The sequence below is a fragment of the Lonchura striata genome, chromosome 6 (assembly GCF_046129695.1).
Source record: "Lonchura striata isolate bLonStr1 chromosome 6, bLonStr1.mat, whole genome shotgun sequence".
In the NCBI taxonomy this organism is placed as follows: domain Eukaryota; kingdom Metazoa; phylum Chordata; class Aves; order Passeriformes; family Estrildidae; genus Lonchura; species Lonchura striata.
Genome location: NC_134608.1, coordinates 48,496,826 through 48,513,858, shown reverse-complemented (window position 1 = coordinate 48,513,858; position 17,033 = coordinate 48,496,826). Strand labels below are relative to the sequence as shown.

The 17,033-nt window shown below is 40.1% G+C and overlaps 1 protein-coding gene across 5 annotated transcripts in view; it reads left to right on the top strand.

Moving 5' to 3' along the window:
- The window catches only part of KCNC1 (potassium voltage-gated channel subfamily C member 1), a 106,093-nt gene that overhangs the window by 68,147 nt on the left and 20,913 nt on the right, over window positions 1-17,033 (top strand). For all 5 annotated transcript variants that reach the window (XM_077784271.1, XM_021525633.3, XM_021525630.3 and 2 more), the window contains exon 2: window positions 15,950-16,883. In XM_077784271.1, the coding sequence (XP_077640397.1) occupies window positions 15,950-16,883 (934 nt within the window). The remainder of the gene's footprint in view (window positions 1-15,949; window positions 16,884-17,033) is intronic.

The following is a 17,033-nucleotide window of genomic DNA, read 5'->3' as shown; positions in this document are numbered from 1 at the left end:
CATTATTTTTTAGGCAATCTTCACTAAAATCAAAAGACACATCTGCAAGCTGGAATAGCTGAAACTAAGGAGACAGACTGAACAAATTCAATATTCCCATCTTTGCTAAGTAATAGACTAGAGGCAAAAAATGTAGTTTGCAACACTCTGAAGGGCATTTTGAGCAATGAGGAAAAGGTCAAGTAAAACTAAGTAGCACATAAATAGGAATAATGGAATGAAAGCTTGATGAGGCTAAAAAAAAAAATTGAATTAAATTCTTTTGCTCTGGAATTCTCCTTTATAATACCCTGAATAACCTGGGGAGATCCTTACAATTGCAGCAGGACATACAAACACACCTTTTGGCATTTCTCACTTACAAGATTTGTAAGAATGATGTATCTGATATGCATCTGTAAGAATTTAGTATCTGATATGCTAAAATCCTATGGGTAAAGCACTACCTAATAACTCTGATTTGCTCATCTTTAGTGCTAGTATGAGTTGTGTATGCATGTGAAGAATTAATAGGATTTTCTGAGCAAGGAGAATGACTGCTAATGGCCATTACACTAGATCAGAGGACTGTAACATCATGCTCTTGATCAAGCATATGTTGTTCAGGGAAAACAAGCACCTATAAACCCAATGGCTGTGTTAAATCCCGTGACACCTGCCTAAGTATCCAAGGGGTTTTAAAGGCAGCTTCTAAACCTTGTCGGACTTACAGCATTGCCGACACCACTACTTAAAACTAGCAGACCTGAGAGAACTTTCTACAACTTAGCTTTTCAGACTTTTTACTTGGTTTCAGACTGTAAGCTGTGCGTAACTATTGAAAAATCATGGCTGGAGACACGAGGAATGAATGCAGCAGGCACTGCACATTTCTGAAGTGCTACATTTCACCCCCCCTCCCAGTGATGTGCCTGCCGCATGTCTCTGAATGAGTCACCAGTGCAGGGGAAATACCTCCAAATTAGCAGATTAGCGACAGCAGATCCTGCAGACTTGGGCACACTGTCACAGCTAGGATCCTTCCAGAGCCAAGCCCTCTATGCTCATGCAGCTCTGATGACCTCAGGCTGCACGGCTCTGGACAAGCTCCTGCCAGCATCAAGCAGTGTGGGCTCAGCACAATGCCCCAACTGGACAAAAAGCATTCTCCCTAAAGACTCTGTTCTTCTTTAGGCACACAAGCAAGTGGCAAAGGGGGGAATTCAGATGGGGAAGAGGGGAAAAAAAGGCACACCCAACCCAGCAATGCCTTCAGAAGCAGGTCCTGGCCCTCATGCACATCCATACCAGGACACAAACCTATTTAAGTGCAAACCTATTACATAACTTACACTGAATTATGTAATCCTTTAGTACTCATTAACAAGCAGAGGCTACCACAAGTTACTAGCGAAAACAATCTGAGAAAGGTATAAACATGACTTGTTTTAATAATAGCCAACCCATGCTTTTGGGCCAAGAAACTGTTCATATTACCCCAGGAATAAAAGTTACTGAGCTTTAAAAATTAACAGGTTCACTACTAGTATTAAAAAAGACAAAACCAGGAATACTCTTGTTTGCATAAGTTGCAGTTTATCTTATTTGGTAAGACTGTAAGTGTCCTAATTTGGTTTTAAAAGTAAAATCAATTGTAAATTTATTTAGACCAATTTACCTGCCTGCCTGTTGTACATCACTGGGCCCGTATTGATTGTTTGAGATGGAACTCATTCCAAATTGTATTGATTTAATTCATTAGCAAATTTTTAGCAAAGCATATTTTGTTGTTTCAGGGCAGAAGTACATAAAGCTCCATTTAGAGACTGCAGGACTGAGCAGGGGAGGTAGGGGAGGGGGCTAGAATTTCTCAAATAAATGAGATTTACAAGCAGCAATATGAATCATCAGTTTCTGATGAAAGATCGTTTGCTAAACAATAAATAATAAAAACTGGGACTAGAAAAACCCTAGATACATTAATAGGGGGAAAAAAATCCAGTTGGTGAAATAAGAATGAGGTGAATAATTCATAAATAGTACAGTGTATTGGTCGTTTTAACAGATATTTTGATTTATGGATTTAAGTGCCTAAAATAGCTCAACAATTTATAAATCATCTTAAAATCAACAGATCATGAGTAGATTTGTCTGGCTTTACAGCAAGGCAGTCGAGCTGCATTTGTTACCTTGGTAACTGAAGGTACCTCAGTTACCATGGCTACAGCTCCTTTAGAATACGGTTGGCAATTCCTCCCTCCCCAACTTTTTTGACTATTTTGAAAAGGAATTTAAAAAACAAAGATAAATCCTAGTACTCTGTCAACACTTGCACTGAGACAAAAGGTCTGCAAAATGCAAATTTTGTCAACCCACAGCACCAGGTTAAAGATAAACTAATTTTTCGGCTGCAAATCTTCACCTCGGTGAGACACCGAGTGTTATGAAGAGCTTAGATCTGGGAATCCAGAGTCTTGGATTATGAAAAGCTTGATGACCCCATACTCAGCTCAACATTTCATATCAAAACCCAACTCTGCTGCTCATTGGAAGAAGAGATGCAGAAATTTCCTCCTACCACATTGCAAATTCTCTGTGTATCAAAGCTCCCCACAAACAGGCAACCGCCTGGATTGCTTAATGAAAGATGGGAAAAAGGGTCAGAAATCCTGGATTCTTGTTTCTGAGGCAGATGAAGTGGCAGCAGGGAGTGCCTTCACCTCCACAGGCCCCAGTCAGCACCAGAGACAGGCTTCCTGTGTCTGGAAAGGATGGCTTCTTGGAGGAAACCATTTACTGCATCAAATCAGTGTCCTCTGAATTATCCTGATGTTAGAGTGGCATTTATATTCTAAATTGTAAGTAATCTGTTCAGGGAAGTTGCTTGCACTTAATGCATCAAGACAGGAAAAGGCTTTTCCATCTTTCCAGAAAACTGTGCACCTTAATCTGAGACACAGGGCATTCAAGGAAGAGGCCACAATGCCTCTTCCACCTCACTGAGGTTTTACTGCAAGTTATATATAAAAATACTTCAAATTCTGATTGAGAAATAAATATTTTTTTAATTAATCACAAATCTTGATTTGAGCATCTTCTGATTCTCAGCTAGCTCTATGTTCTAAAATCACCTTTAACCTTCCCTCCCTAGGAAACAGTTTTTTGTGCTCTCCCACAACATTCAATTCCACATAGTTGATGCTATAAACAGGCTTATGGCAGCACACAATTGCCAAAAATGACTTAAGAATTAGAAATGGAGTGAGTGAAAATAAGCCCTATGGGATGAATGCTATTTTTCATCCTTATTTGCTAACAGAATACCTGGCTTGAACACCAGTCCTGCCTTTCTCCTCTCTTCTCCAACTTCACCCCCAACCCCCTCTCATTTTCTCTTAAATTTTGTTGCATTTTTGTGCCTATTACATGGATACTTGCTAGGGCAGATTTCCAGAAGTGATTAGTGATTTCTGGCGATTCAGTATTATCGAGTCTCCAAACCAAAATCTCCTGAAGGGCTAAATTTTAATAAGCCATCATTCCAACCATATTAAAATATCTGATAAGATTTCCTAGTGTTGAGGACTTCAAAGTCTTATGACAAAGTATTGAGGACACTAGAAAGGGCAGTGGAAGCATTTTCACCCTCTTCTTAACCCAAAGGGGCCATTTCCACAGTCATTGATGTCATAGGGTGGCACAAAGAACTAAATTCTAAGAGCCTACACAGACCTGAGCACTGTCCCCTCCCATACATTTGCTCTGTGTTGGACTCACTGAGCTGCAAGGCTAAAGGGAAGAACATGGCTCAAGGACCAAGCTGGAATTTCACAACTAGATGGCTTTGAGCTCTGCAAACACAAGATATGGGGGACCATATTTTGGCCAACAGATACAGTACCCTGACAACAGCCCAGCACTCCAAATTTCACAAATTATCCACCCTGTGGAAGTTTAGATATTAAGATACTAATTTTACCCTAATTCAAGGTCTCAAAACCTTGTTGTATAGTCAAAGTTAAAACACCATACTTGAGAAACATAGGCTCTAAACACAATCACCTGTCTGTGGGACAGAAGTAACAGCTACTTGTTTTTCCTTACAAAACAGTTGCAGAGATTGATACCTCTAACACTGTTAGATGCTACAGAGTGTTTTGGATTCTTTGTACTGCAGGTAGAGATACATAACATTCAAACAGAGCTGTTTCAAATGAAAGATATTTTCTTTATATAGAATTCAGAAACTGAGTTGGCTCTCCAACCACACTTAGCATGTGCGCTTGAATAAACCTAAGAAATGAAAATACACCACAGATGATACAGCCAGAAGACAGTAAACAATAATATATGAGAGGATCTTAATATCCAACAAGATGTTGACTATACTGCAGAACATAAGCTAAACACAGTTACACAATATTGCTAGCAAACCTTTTAGGATATTGAACATTCCTTTTACCTTGTACAGAAACCAAATTTTCTCTAGGTTTAGGCTGTGACTTACCTTGTGATGCTTTCCAAATATCTGCATCTTTCTTTTGACCTTGACTGGACAAGAGGCTGGTTTTAGAAGTGCTTGCTTGTTGCTTATGCAATACACCTGCCAGGAGCCTTTTGTAGTCCCAGCTGAAAGGGGTTAACAGAGAGATGTACTTGGTGCAGTACCAGATGAGCAAGGGGCTCTCACCTGCAAGGGAGCCCCTTTGCCAATGCCAAGCAATCAGCTCTGCAGCAATCCCTCTGGAAATCCTCCCTCTGCAAGGCCTCCACAGCTGCCAGCCCTGAACTGGCTCCTGGGTGGGGTGATCACCACCTGTAGCTGATAGCAGGGTTGGTGTCCTAGGTGCTAGATGTGACTCACCAATTTAGCCTTAAAACAACAATAATAATGAAGACAAGGCTTTTTCATTGCTCTCCTCTATGCAAGGAGTTTTCACAAGTCTGTAGGTCGCTACTGTGGCTAGATTGAGTACAGTAGGAGAAAATATTGTACCATGGAAAGAAAGGCTGCTACAACTTTCTCCTTGAAATCAGGATGGTGCTGTCAGCAAGGGGGGTGGCAATGTGCCATGACTGCCCTGTGTCACTTACCATGGTGGCAGCTCATGCCATGGCATATGCCCTCATGAGTCTGGGTTGTATGTTATGCTTTCTGTAAATATCACATCTATATATTCCCACAAAACAATGGAATCTCACCAAAACCAAACTGGGCTGTTTTCCATGAGATGTTAGATAAAGAATAAAAAAATTACTGGGGAAGCAAAGTGTGTGACTGTCTGAACAGGAGACTGGCACCTAGTGGCTACATCATGATTCCAGTTGCTTACTGCTGACACATTGAAGAGTGGAGCCACAGAAACACAGGAATAAACATTTTCTTCTTCAAAGAGACAGGAGAACTGATGTTGAAAAAAATACCCTCAAACCTGCTAGTCTGAGTCAAGACAGACTATATAGAATCCCTTAGGCTGGAAGTGACTTTTAAAGTGATCTGGTCCAACACCCTGCAGTGTGCAGGGACATCTTCAACCACATCATGTTGCTCACAGCCTTGTCTAACCTGACCTTGAATGTTTACAGGGATGGGACATCTACAACCTCTCTAAGCAACCTACTCTGGTGTTTTACCAGCCTCATAATGAAAAAACTTCTTCCTTATATCTAAGCCTGATTCACTTATTTAGTTTAAAACCATTAACTCTCATGTAATTGCAACAGGCCCTGTTCAAACATTCATCCTCATCTTTCTTATATGATAAAGGCTATTTTGGAAGTTGCCTAAAAGAGCTACCAACACAGTTTTATAAGTTATGTTGTCACTAATTTGGATATCTAAAATAGCTCACAGCCAGTCAATACCCAGTACTGACAAAGATTGCTGTCAGTGGAAATTTTGTATGTTCCCATCCTGTGCATTATCCTTGCACAAATTAAGCTGTGCAAGAGCCTCTGCCTAACTAGGGAATGAAAACACCCTCTGCTTTCCAAAATATTGCCTACATTTTTTAGTAGTTTTTGGGGTTTCTTTTTGATTTGTAATAGTTGCAATTATAAATAATGTGGATATACTTTAATATAATTATATAATAATGTTGATATTTAATATTTAGGTTTTGTAAAGAAAAGGCACAAAAAGGTCTCAATATTTAGTAACATATTTAGGCCATCTAGGAGCTTAACAGGAATTTTGTGCTATGCACTGCCCAAAGGTAGGAAAGAACGACGGCCATAATGCTTTATAAGCACAAACTGCTAGCTATGGATTAAGCTAAGCAAACAATATGGGAGGGAAAGTGCCTACAACACATTGCTAGTCATAATCTGGAAAAAATATGAAGAAATGGTGAAATTATCCAAAATGAAGCACTCATTGAAATTACTGAGGTTTAACATTCTTATTTTCAGACACCTTGTTAAGAACTCTGCTTTTCAGGGAATACATAATCTATTACATCCATCCACATAAACTGCAGTGAAAACAGGAAATCCTGAGCTCAACATTTACTGGCACTATAGTGATCCCAGGGCTTCCAGTTTTCCAGGGTGAGGAGTTATTTTGAGCGCTTCTGTTCTGAGGTGCTAAACTCAACTATCAGAGGGTAAACACTCAGCTGCTCCCAGAATTTAAATCTCTTTGGAACATATTCCATTGAGTCAGAAACTAAGGTTTCAAAATCCATGGTCGAATATGAAGTAAGTTGGTCTGTAGATTAATTATATCATAATTATTTTTGCTATAATATTGCTTTGGGAGAGAAATTGGGTTAAGGCTGCATACATAAACTGCTCACCTCTGGGGCTTGATGCATTCTGGACCTTCCACTTCATCCTAAGTAGGAGCTGCCAGCATTGTGCTACAGCCTGCCACACCCCAGCAGCTCTGTGTGAATATGTGTGGAAGGTGGACAGACAGACCTCACACCCTGTCCAAGACTGGTTATGTAGCCAGCCCACCCACATGGGAAACTACAAAAGGTTGGACAGGTAACCACTTTCATTTGTCTTGAAGCAGAAGCATTATTGTCTGTGCACAAACATGATCTGGAACACAAACCAAATACCTTGGCTTAAAAGCCACAGGGAGGAAAGCTGGCCTTGTATGTAAAGAGTTCTACAACCAGGGCAAAGCCTCCCTGTGTTTCAGGTGTTTCCTTATCGACCTTTGCACTCAATACTCCCACACACTGGAGGGTTTCCTCTTGCAAAAAAAGGTAAGTAAGCAGGGCATGATCTTTCTAAAGAAGCTGGAGACCACCAAGCACCCTCTGCCTCCTTCATACATGTAACAATTTCATTCCTGGGGGCTGCTGTGAAGCTGAGGTTGGTGAATCAAACCTCATTGAGGGTGGGCTCCGAAAGGCTGCAGCAATGTCTCCAACTCTATGAAGGGCTTCTAGCAGCAATTCAAAAGTAGGTTTAAGAAAGGCTGTACACCATATAAGCATAAGCATATGAATTAAGCCACCTTTGGGCAAGTCACAGTGCAGAAACTGTAACAAAAAGGGAAAAAAATAGACCAGCAGCAAGTTAGAGAGGAAGGAAGTGTGATTTTCTCAGGAGATAAATCCAGAACAAAGGTGGTGAGGTGAGATCCTGAAAATCCTAACGCATGACACCACCACCATTCATTGCTACAAAACTCTCCACTTCAGTTTAGAGCAGAAACTGTGCAAAGTCCAAAAAATGTTACTAACTGCCTAACAGAAAAAAAATTGAAACTCCTAGTATTAATGGGCAATTAAAGTTCTCTGGTTTCTTTTGCTATGTGTTAGTTTATGTTCCATGTATGAGATATTACATTACTTTCTCAGTTTCTTTAATCCTAAAATTTTGACAGAACTCATAACATAAAAGTGTGTGTCATCATCTGAAAATGAGATTAATAATTATATTGAATTTATGCAGCAAAAGCATGAGCATATGAAAACAGATGTCTAGACTCTCTCTAAACATTCGAATGGGGTATTTGAATGCTTAGTTGTTCTTAGATTACAAAAGGAGGAAAATGCCTGAAATTTTCTAAAAGCTTAGTTGTCTGTGATGGATAGGACAAAAATGAAAAAGCTTTAGATGAAGATGATTTAGGTTAGGCATTAGGAAGAAAAAATATAGATAAAAAATGGTGAAGTCCTAGGATAAATTTCTTGCAGAATTTCTGTGATATTCAACCAGTAAAGATCCTTAACAGCAGTCAGTGTAGCTGCCTTTCAGGAATTATCAAAGACTGTGCTTTGGGACAGGGAAATGACAATTTTGAAGGTCTCTATCAAGCACACAATTCTGCAGTCCCTCAGAGATGGAAGACTTACTTTTACACTTACAGTTCCTTCTGAGTATATATTTCTCATATACTCAGCTGCAGGAGTTTTGGGGCCCTTTTGGATTAGGAATCCATATATGCTAAGAATTTCCCACTGCACCATTGCTGAGCAATATGAAACATTCCTTGGTCCCACCATACTGTTCCCATTTAGTTCTCACTACTAGACTGGGGAGCAGCAATGAAGCTTTGCAAAATAAATTCACTTCTCTTCTGTTCGATGTTCCTATTAATTCACAAGACTTAATCTGTCCTAGATAAAACTGGAAGGCTTGCCTGTGACCTACAAAGAACCATTCCAGCCCTTGCCTGGTGACACCTGGCTGGCCATGTGGCCCCAGAGGAGCACTGTCCATACCCCACTTCCAGTTCTGATGCAGCCTTACTTATCCCAGTAACTACCTTGTCAAAGCACATGGCTGCCTGCTAGGACTAACATTTCAGAGATCAGCTCCTAATTTATTTATTGCAACGTCAACACCGAATAACTTAAGCATATTTTCCACAGATGACTGCACATTTTTTTTAACACACTGTTTCACGTCTGCGTGCCACAAAGCATTCCAAGATTTTTTTGCAAGCTGTCATATATTTTTTGGCATTACATAATCATTTGATCCATGAGCTGCTAGTGGACTTTTTATCCGACTCTAGACAAACTCTGTCTATCTGCAAGGTTCCTTCTTCCATTTGTCTTAGATACAAAACTTGAATTTGAATAACCTTGTGAGTGAACCAGCATGTTTGCTGATGTGATCTTCTCTATAAATTATCATTTCACTGAAAGCAGACTGCTGAGAGGGTCATCTCTGCCTTCACTGAGAACAGCTTGGTACTAACATTTGATTGTGCCCTCATATATCTACATCACACCCATAAAAAAAGAACCAGATTTTTTTTTCCCAGGCAAATAATTTCCTTTTCATGATCATTGCTCACAGGATCTTGAAACATCTTCCATTAGGATTCTTAATGAAATATTGCAGAGGTTGCTTTTTGACAGAGTCCTAGCTTTTGCTCACTTCCCCAGCATTATCTGGTTGTTGGTATCATGTGCCCACATTTAGTCATCTGATCAGTCATACAGATTCAGTAATACTTTCAAAAATTCAGCAGAATTACTGGCACATTAAAAATTAGTCATTTGTTTGAATCAGGGTCCATATCTCTAAGAAATCCTGGAAAATTGGTCTTGACATAATAAAGTATTTAGCTAAGTATTTAAGGCAGCCTTCACTTAACCCATACTTTGGCTGAGCTGCAGCAAAAAAATTTGTCTTATTAAATAATTTGAGGACACGTGGGCTGAACTAAATTAATTTTAGATTAAGAGTGATCAAAGTACTGTTTACAGATTAAAACTAAAACTAGGCAAAGCTTTGAGATTCGAGTCACAGATGGGCAAATGCTGGCATTTTCATGGAAGTGCAGTAGTTTTGAGAGACAAACCTCAATCAGATGAACTATTGTAAAAGAAAGCTGGTAAAGTACTTGAAGAGAGACCTTGTAAATAGAAACCCTAGTGCTTTATGCAGGTCTAGCATAGGTCTCTGGGTATATTTGAATTACTGATGTTTTGTGGAAAACCACCTCCTCTGTTGCCAGCATAAGTTATTGAAACTCTTCAGAGCGTTTTCCTGCAAGTGTGTAGCAGTGATCGACAAAGTGAAAAATTACTAGACTTGGGATTTTTATATTATTCTGCCCATCCGCACCCCTCAGCCCTCTCCCACTCCCCCAAAACAAACAACAAAACCCCAAAACAAATTAACCCAAACATAGTAGATCTCACAAAAGCCACAATATACTTTTCTGGAAGCTCCATAGCAGTAAGACTACCATGGTTTTTCCTGCAGAGACAAAGTTCTATGGTGAGTTGTATGTTCTCACCTCCCATTTCAGTCTTGGCAAACCCTGGGTTCTCCTAAAAGAGAAGCAGCAAACCTCCTGCTGCTCAGGGCCCCGCTTGTGCAGACTAGATGACAACTGCTTAGTTCCTCTTCTTTGCTGGTTCAACAGGACCAGGAGTGTTATCATGTAGTGATTTAAAAAATTTTGTCATCAAAACTGAAGCTTATTGAAATAGATCAGTAGAAAGAGATGGTGCCACTTATAGAGAGAAGTTCCTGATGCTTTAACTGATGTAGTTGAATCAAACTGCCACCTTCCTCTGCTTTTCATCAAGAGGTTCTGGGTAGGGTACAATTTCCTGAATTTCCCTATAAAAGGCTAGGCATTAAGAATCACTTTCAAAAATATTTTTGAATAGCAGATGGAAAGTAAAAGGCTGGCAAATCTTCTGTGAGTGTTCTGTGTTTCTTTTCTCCCATCTAGCTTGAGTAGGATTGTTAAATGATTCTGAGCAGTATCAAAGGAGAAGAGCACGTGTCTGTGGCGTGCAGCTGCTACTAACGCGCTCTGAACGTGTGATCTGGAATGAATTATGAATAGCGTGTCGTGTACACCGCTATTTCCTAGAAAACAAACTCTGGAGTTACTGAAACCTGACTTGCAAAGCCCTGCTGCTTCCAGTACCACCACACACTTTCCTTGTTGTCTCTGATCTAAGAGTGCTGCCAAGACTCAGCCAAGGCCTCCCTTCCCAAGTCCCCACTCCAGACATACATCGGTCTGGACAGGGAGCAGATGTAAGTTGGCAGGCAGTTCTGAGCCTCACAGAGTTTATTATCTCAATTCAATTTTTTAAAAATAGAAAAAAGGATGGTGCAAAAGATGCAGACCCACATGCTTGAATGTGTCCATGGTGGAGGTTGGAAAAGAGCCTCACTCACCTGATTTCTGATCTGGTACTTTAATTACCTACCTGTCTGTCTTTCTTCACCACCTGTCTACGCTGAAGTCTGGGAACTCCAGGCACCATATCAATGAGTTCTAGCATACTTACATATTAAAGAGAACAAATAACCAATTCTTGGTTACCCAGCATATTTGGACCCAAGCATAAAAAAAGGTTTCTTATCTCCAAGACCAGAACTATCAAAGACATGCAAGGTAAAGTGCTGTTTTAAAAAACTACTCCCAGAAGTAAGCAGCAAAACTTGTGTATTTAATAATGTCTGGTCCAATACTCAAACCTTTTATCTAAGCCCAGCCTATAAATCCTCATGTATTAGAAGGTTTATTTAGGTTTTTAAGGCTGTTGGACTTTTGTTTTCTTTCTATGCTGAGTGGAAAGATGCTGGCTAATTATTCATGAGTGGCTATGTCTGATTCCATTACCTTGCTCCTTTTACAGCCGTGCAAAGTTGATGTGAAACACTACTGTTATGAATTAATTGGTACTTCACATTCCCACTGCCTGGCAAAAATGGCTCGATTAGACATAAGGCAGGGAGAAGCAGTAGATAGATAAATAGATAGATAGATAGATAGATAGACAGACAGACAGACAGATTTAATCTAAGGCAAGATAAATTAGGTTATGATGTTTTCCATTTAGGGGCATGACACCTTTTAGACTCTTTGAAGATAAACTTATTAAAATATAGCCAGTATTAAGAGAAATTATGCAGGAGTGTAAGTTCTTCTGTCTCCAGGATGAAAACATTTTAATGTAATTTACATTTTAATCCAAATCTCCCCCTGTTAAATCTCCTTTCTGCCTTTCCTTATGGCTTTTGTAGTTTTGCACAATCTGGGATTTTTCTTTGTTGGTATTAGAGTCAGAAAAAAAAATGATAGCAGCAGCATTTCTAGTGAAATAGAAATAATTCACATGTCAAAGAAATAAAAGAGTTTTGATCACTTTAAACACTTAATCTAGGTATATTCTTTAGTTATAGAAAATTTTAGATGCCATTATGTAACTCAACAGCATGTGACATCACTTCTTAAATTCTCACTCCTTTCCCTCAGCCCATTCAGATCCTAGGAAGAAGAGAAACTGCTGTAAAATGTAAAGAGAAAGAAGATTAAGCACCACTAAATTATACAAGAGCAATCCATTGGTTTGATTAGTTTTCAATTATTAGAATTATTAATTTCAATTATTAGATTATTAGTGAAATAAAAAGAGACAGACTTATTTCCAAAGACAATAGAACTCGTGTGAGTCTCATAGTCTTCACCAGATTTTATCAGCACCACCCATCTCTGGATTTGACAAGCTATCATGTTGGGCTTAATGGGCCTCTGATGGTGGGCCAAGGAGAACTCTTTGTTTTTTTCACATATTTGGCAAAAAATTAATGCTGGTCTGCCTAGAAAAGCCTACCCACCAATTCTTGTACTATTAGATCATGCTTAGTTTGCTAAACCTCAGATAATTAACAAAAAAAAATACTCAGAAGAAAGAAGGGACCAGAGTAATATAAACTGAGGATCACAAACATAAATCTATGCCAGTGATATTTGTGGTAAGCTGCTAAATTCCTGTGTTCCAAGAAGCTACAGGTGATAAATCTATCAGAGATGGATGCCAGTGAACAAGTTGTCAGGCCTGACTTTCAGGCATTTCTGCACTTAAATTGGAAAAAAATACTGGGATTCTTCCTGTCAATACCATTACTCAGACATAGTTTAATGAAATCTTGAAAGCAGACTCATGCTTTCAAAGCCACAAAGCTTATAAAAACATGCCCATCCCTGGGAAAGGATGCTGTTAAAACAAGATAGGAAGAAGCAGACACTTCACACTCATTTAGGAGGTGCTTCCTGCTCTGCTGAAGTGGGGACTAAAAGCTCTCAATTACACTCTGAAGCCAAGGTATGAGCACACAAGGTCTAACAACGAGAGAGATCATGGGTGTGATGTTCTCTACCGATAGCACTGCCAACCTGTACCACTGCAGAAAATTTAATGCCTGGTCAGAATTGGTTATTTTTTCTCTTTAATACAAGAAAGCATCAGTTTCAAGTTACTTGCTCTGCAAGGTCAGCCTGAAGGTTGTCCTAAGCAGTAAAAACTCACTCAGGAGGTATGTTTGTATACACCAGAAAGAGGATTGCATTTGGAGTCAGGATAAAGAAAGGGCCATCTTCATAAACCCTTAAAATACAAAATGGCTTTATTCCCCTCTCTCCTTCTCACCTGTGAGTATGACTTGTCTTAAGGAAGTGTCAGCACTTCCTTCTGCAGCCTGAATTCTCAGGGCTCTATGACTCTGTGCAACAATCTGTCCCAGGCTGGAACACAGTAGACATGCTCAGGCTGCTAGGAACATCTTCCTGACTGCTTGGTGCAAGATGCTTTTGGTTCCTTGTTTTATTCACATGCAGACAATTAATCTCTGAGTGCTATTGATATCATACACAAAAGTGATTTTTCAGGAAGACTGTTGAAATATTAAAGCCATTAATATTTAGATAAAAGCATATAGAACCTGCACACATTTATATAGGATCACAAAGCACATGATCAACATCACCTGTTTTACAGATGGAGAAACAATGCATGGAGAAACTTCCCTCTTTAACAAGAGAATCTGACAAAAAAACATACCCAAAATCATGCTTCTCAATTTCCCTAATCTTCATATTGTTTATGTCCCAGATATATTAGGCATTGATTTTAGCACATATCAGCATGTATAACAGTTTGTCACATAACAGTGCTGTGAGAACCTGAAGTTTTTAGGGGGAAATATTGATTTATTGTTTAAATCTGCAACAATGGTTCTGACCTCTTTGACAAGAAAGCTGAATTTGAAAAGCAAAAGAGTCTGTTTGCTTCTGTATCCTTCCAAGCTTTTGCTCTTACTGGCCTAACACTGGCATAAGCTGCACAGAGAGGCTATGGGATCTCCAGCTTTGGAGATACTCAGGCCTGGACTAAGCAAGAGCAACCTGGTCCAGCTTTGAAGTTGTACCAAACAACTTCCAGAGGGCCCTTCCAACCTAAATGATTTTGTGATTTTATTCTCTTCCATTTTCTTTGTATTCTATTAAATGGTTTGCCTCAAAATGTGGCAAACCCAAGCTTTTGACTTCATTTGCTAATATAGAAGTAATATAGTCTAGTGTAATTCTGCACTAGGTCTACCCAGGAAGGCAGACAGGAGGAACTTCTTGATTGCAGGAGAGTTTTGATAGTTTGAAGCATAGGTTATTTTTAATGAGTCTGTTCCTTTGGCAGCAGTTTTGTTCAGACTATTTCACTGCATTCACTAGCAACACCCAGTTAGTTCTTTTTAACCCTTATGTTGACTACACTGTTGGAAAAGGGACACTGTGAGTAACAGGAAACTAGAAGAGTATTAGGTAATATTTTTATTATCACAGTGGCTCATGCTCATGAAGACAGGGGAAATACCTTATATGACATCTCTTGTCAAGGTGACATGCAAGACAAACAAGAAGATAACAGATATAGGGAGTGGAATAGCAAGAGGTATTCCCATGACCATACTACTCCAACACACAAAGAGACTTAGATATGTGCAAATTACTTAATTGATTAAAGGAGGATTGAGCAGGGCAACTGTGGTTACAAGACTTGTGAATTTTGGCCTGACTGCACTGACTGTACCCCTCAGTTGTCATGGAATACAAGAGATCTCCTTTAGGCTGAAGAAAGACTGAGAAAAGATAAAATAGCTGGTGTTGATCAGCTTGGAGAATAGAATTCTCCAGGGAGACCTTACTGCTGCCAACAAGGTCTCCCTGTCAGTACTTAAAGAGAGCTCATAAGAAAGAAGAAGACCACCTTTTTTTAGTAAATCCTGTTGTGACAGGACCCAGGGTAATGGTTTTAAACTAAACAAGGGAAGATTCACACTAGAAGAGATTTTTACAATTAAGATGGTGGAACACAAGCACAGATTTCCCAGAGAGGTGGTGGATGCTTCATCCCTGGAAACATTCAAGGCCAGATTGTAATAGTAATCCAACACCTTTAAAAAAATTATCTAATTCCGGCTACAAGTCTTACACAGTAATGAGAAGCTCTTCAAGAAAATTGTGTCTCATGAAAGCCAATAGATCTGTGTCCTTTGGAATCAGATGACAGACTTATCTGAAACCTCTTTCCTTACTCCCCCTATCCCCCACGCCCAAAAGATCTAGAGTAGGGAACTGAGAACAGAAGCATTTGAGAGCTCTGTTTGATAATGTGACTCTTCTCAGCCTGTGACTGGGGTTTGGCAAGAAAGTCTGATGATGCCAAGGACTCTGCTCCTTGCTGTAGAGCCCACCTGAGACTGCCACGAGTATTTACTAGCACCTTTCTGAGATCTGAAATATCACAGCTCTCACTAAGCTGAGAGCAGCTGCGATACTGCTGAGAATGCTGAGAAAAGTACTGCCTGGCAGTTGTCCTGGAAGGTGTACTCTCTCTTTAAGGCAAGGAAATAACAGGAAACCAAGTTCAGAAAAGTACAATTTCAATATGTCTTTAACCTTAAATCCTACAGACAGTCCTGAGACTTAATTTAAATTTACACTCACACTAAGGTGCTATCTGTATAAGAATGGATTTTAGCATGAACTTATTATATACTGCTTTCCCTCCCAGTCTGGATGTAAGCTGTCTTTGCAGGTGAGACTTGGCATCTTAAGCCCACAGGAAGAAGGCTTGGCTTTATATTTACATTTAATACAGCTCTTGCCTCTCCCTGATGCTTCAGAATCAAAGCCCCCGTATTTAACCTACTGTTTAACATTTCTCTTATATCTTTCTTTCCACAGTATGTGGCATTTGCCTCCCTGTTCTTCATTCTGGTCTCCATTACCACCTTCTGCCTCGAGACCCACGAGAGATTTAACCCCATTGTGAACAAGACAGAAACTGAATTCATCGGGAATGACACCCAGGTGCGGCACTACAGGGAAGCAGAGACGGAAGCCTTTCTCACCTACATCGAAGGTGTCTGTGTGGTCTGGTTTACATTTGAGTTCTTGATGAGAGTCACTTTCTGCCCAAACAAGGTGGAATTTATCAAAAACTCTTTGAACATCATTGACTTTGTGGCCATACTGCCTTTCTATCTAGAGGTTGGACTCAGTGGCCTGTCTTCCAAAGCTGCTAAGGATGTCCTGGGCTTCCTCCGTGTAGTCCGTTTCGTGCGAATCCTGCGAATTTTCAAGCTGACCCGCCACTTCGTCGGGTTGCGGGTCTTGGGACACACCCTCCGTGCCAGCACAAACGAATTCTTGCTGCTCATCATATTTTTGGCATTGGGCGTCTTAATCTTTGCCACGATGATCTATTATGCCGAGAGAATAGGTGCTAAACCAAATGACCCTAGTGCCAGTAAACACACACACTTTAAAAATATCCCCATCGGCTTTTGGTGGGCTGTTGTCACCATGACGACCCTGGGCTACGGAGACATGTATCCTCAGACTTGGTCAGGCATGCTGGTGGGGGCCCTCTGCGCTCTCGCTGGTGTGCTGACCATTGCCATGCCTGTCCCTGTCATTGTGAACAATTTCGGAATGTATTACTCCTTAGCTATGGCTAAGCAGAAGCTACCAAAGAAAAAAAAGAAGCATATCCCGAGGCCACCCCAGCTGGGATCCCCCAATTATTGTAAATCTGTCGTAAACTCTCCACATCACAGTACTCAGAGCGACACTTGCCCACTGGCCCAAGAAGAAATTTTAGAAATTAACAGAGCAGGTAGGAAACCTCTTAGAGGAATGTCCATCTGACCGTTAACCTCCATCCCGCGTAGTGATTTAAGATTCAGCCAGACTGCTTTCTTAGAGCAATGGGTAGCACATTTATCCATTCTAGTCCCACCATCACACAGTGAATAATATGTGTGAA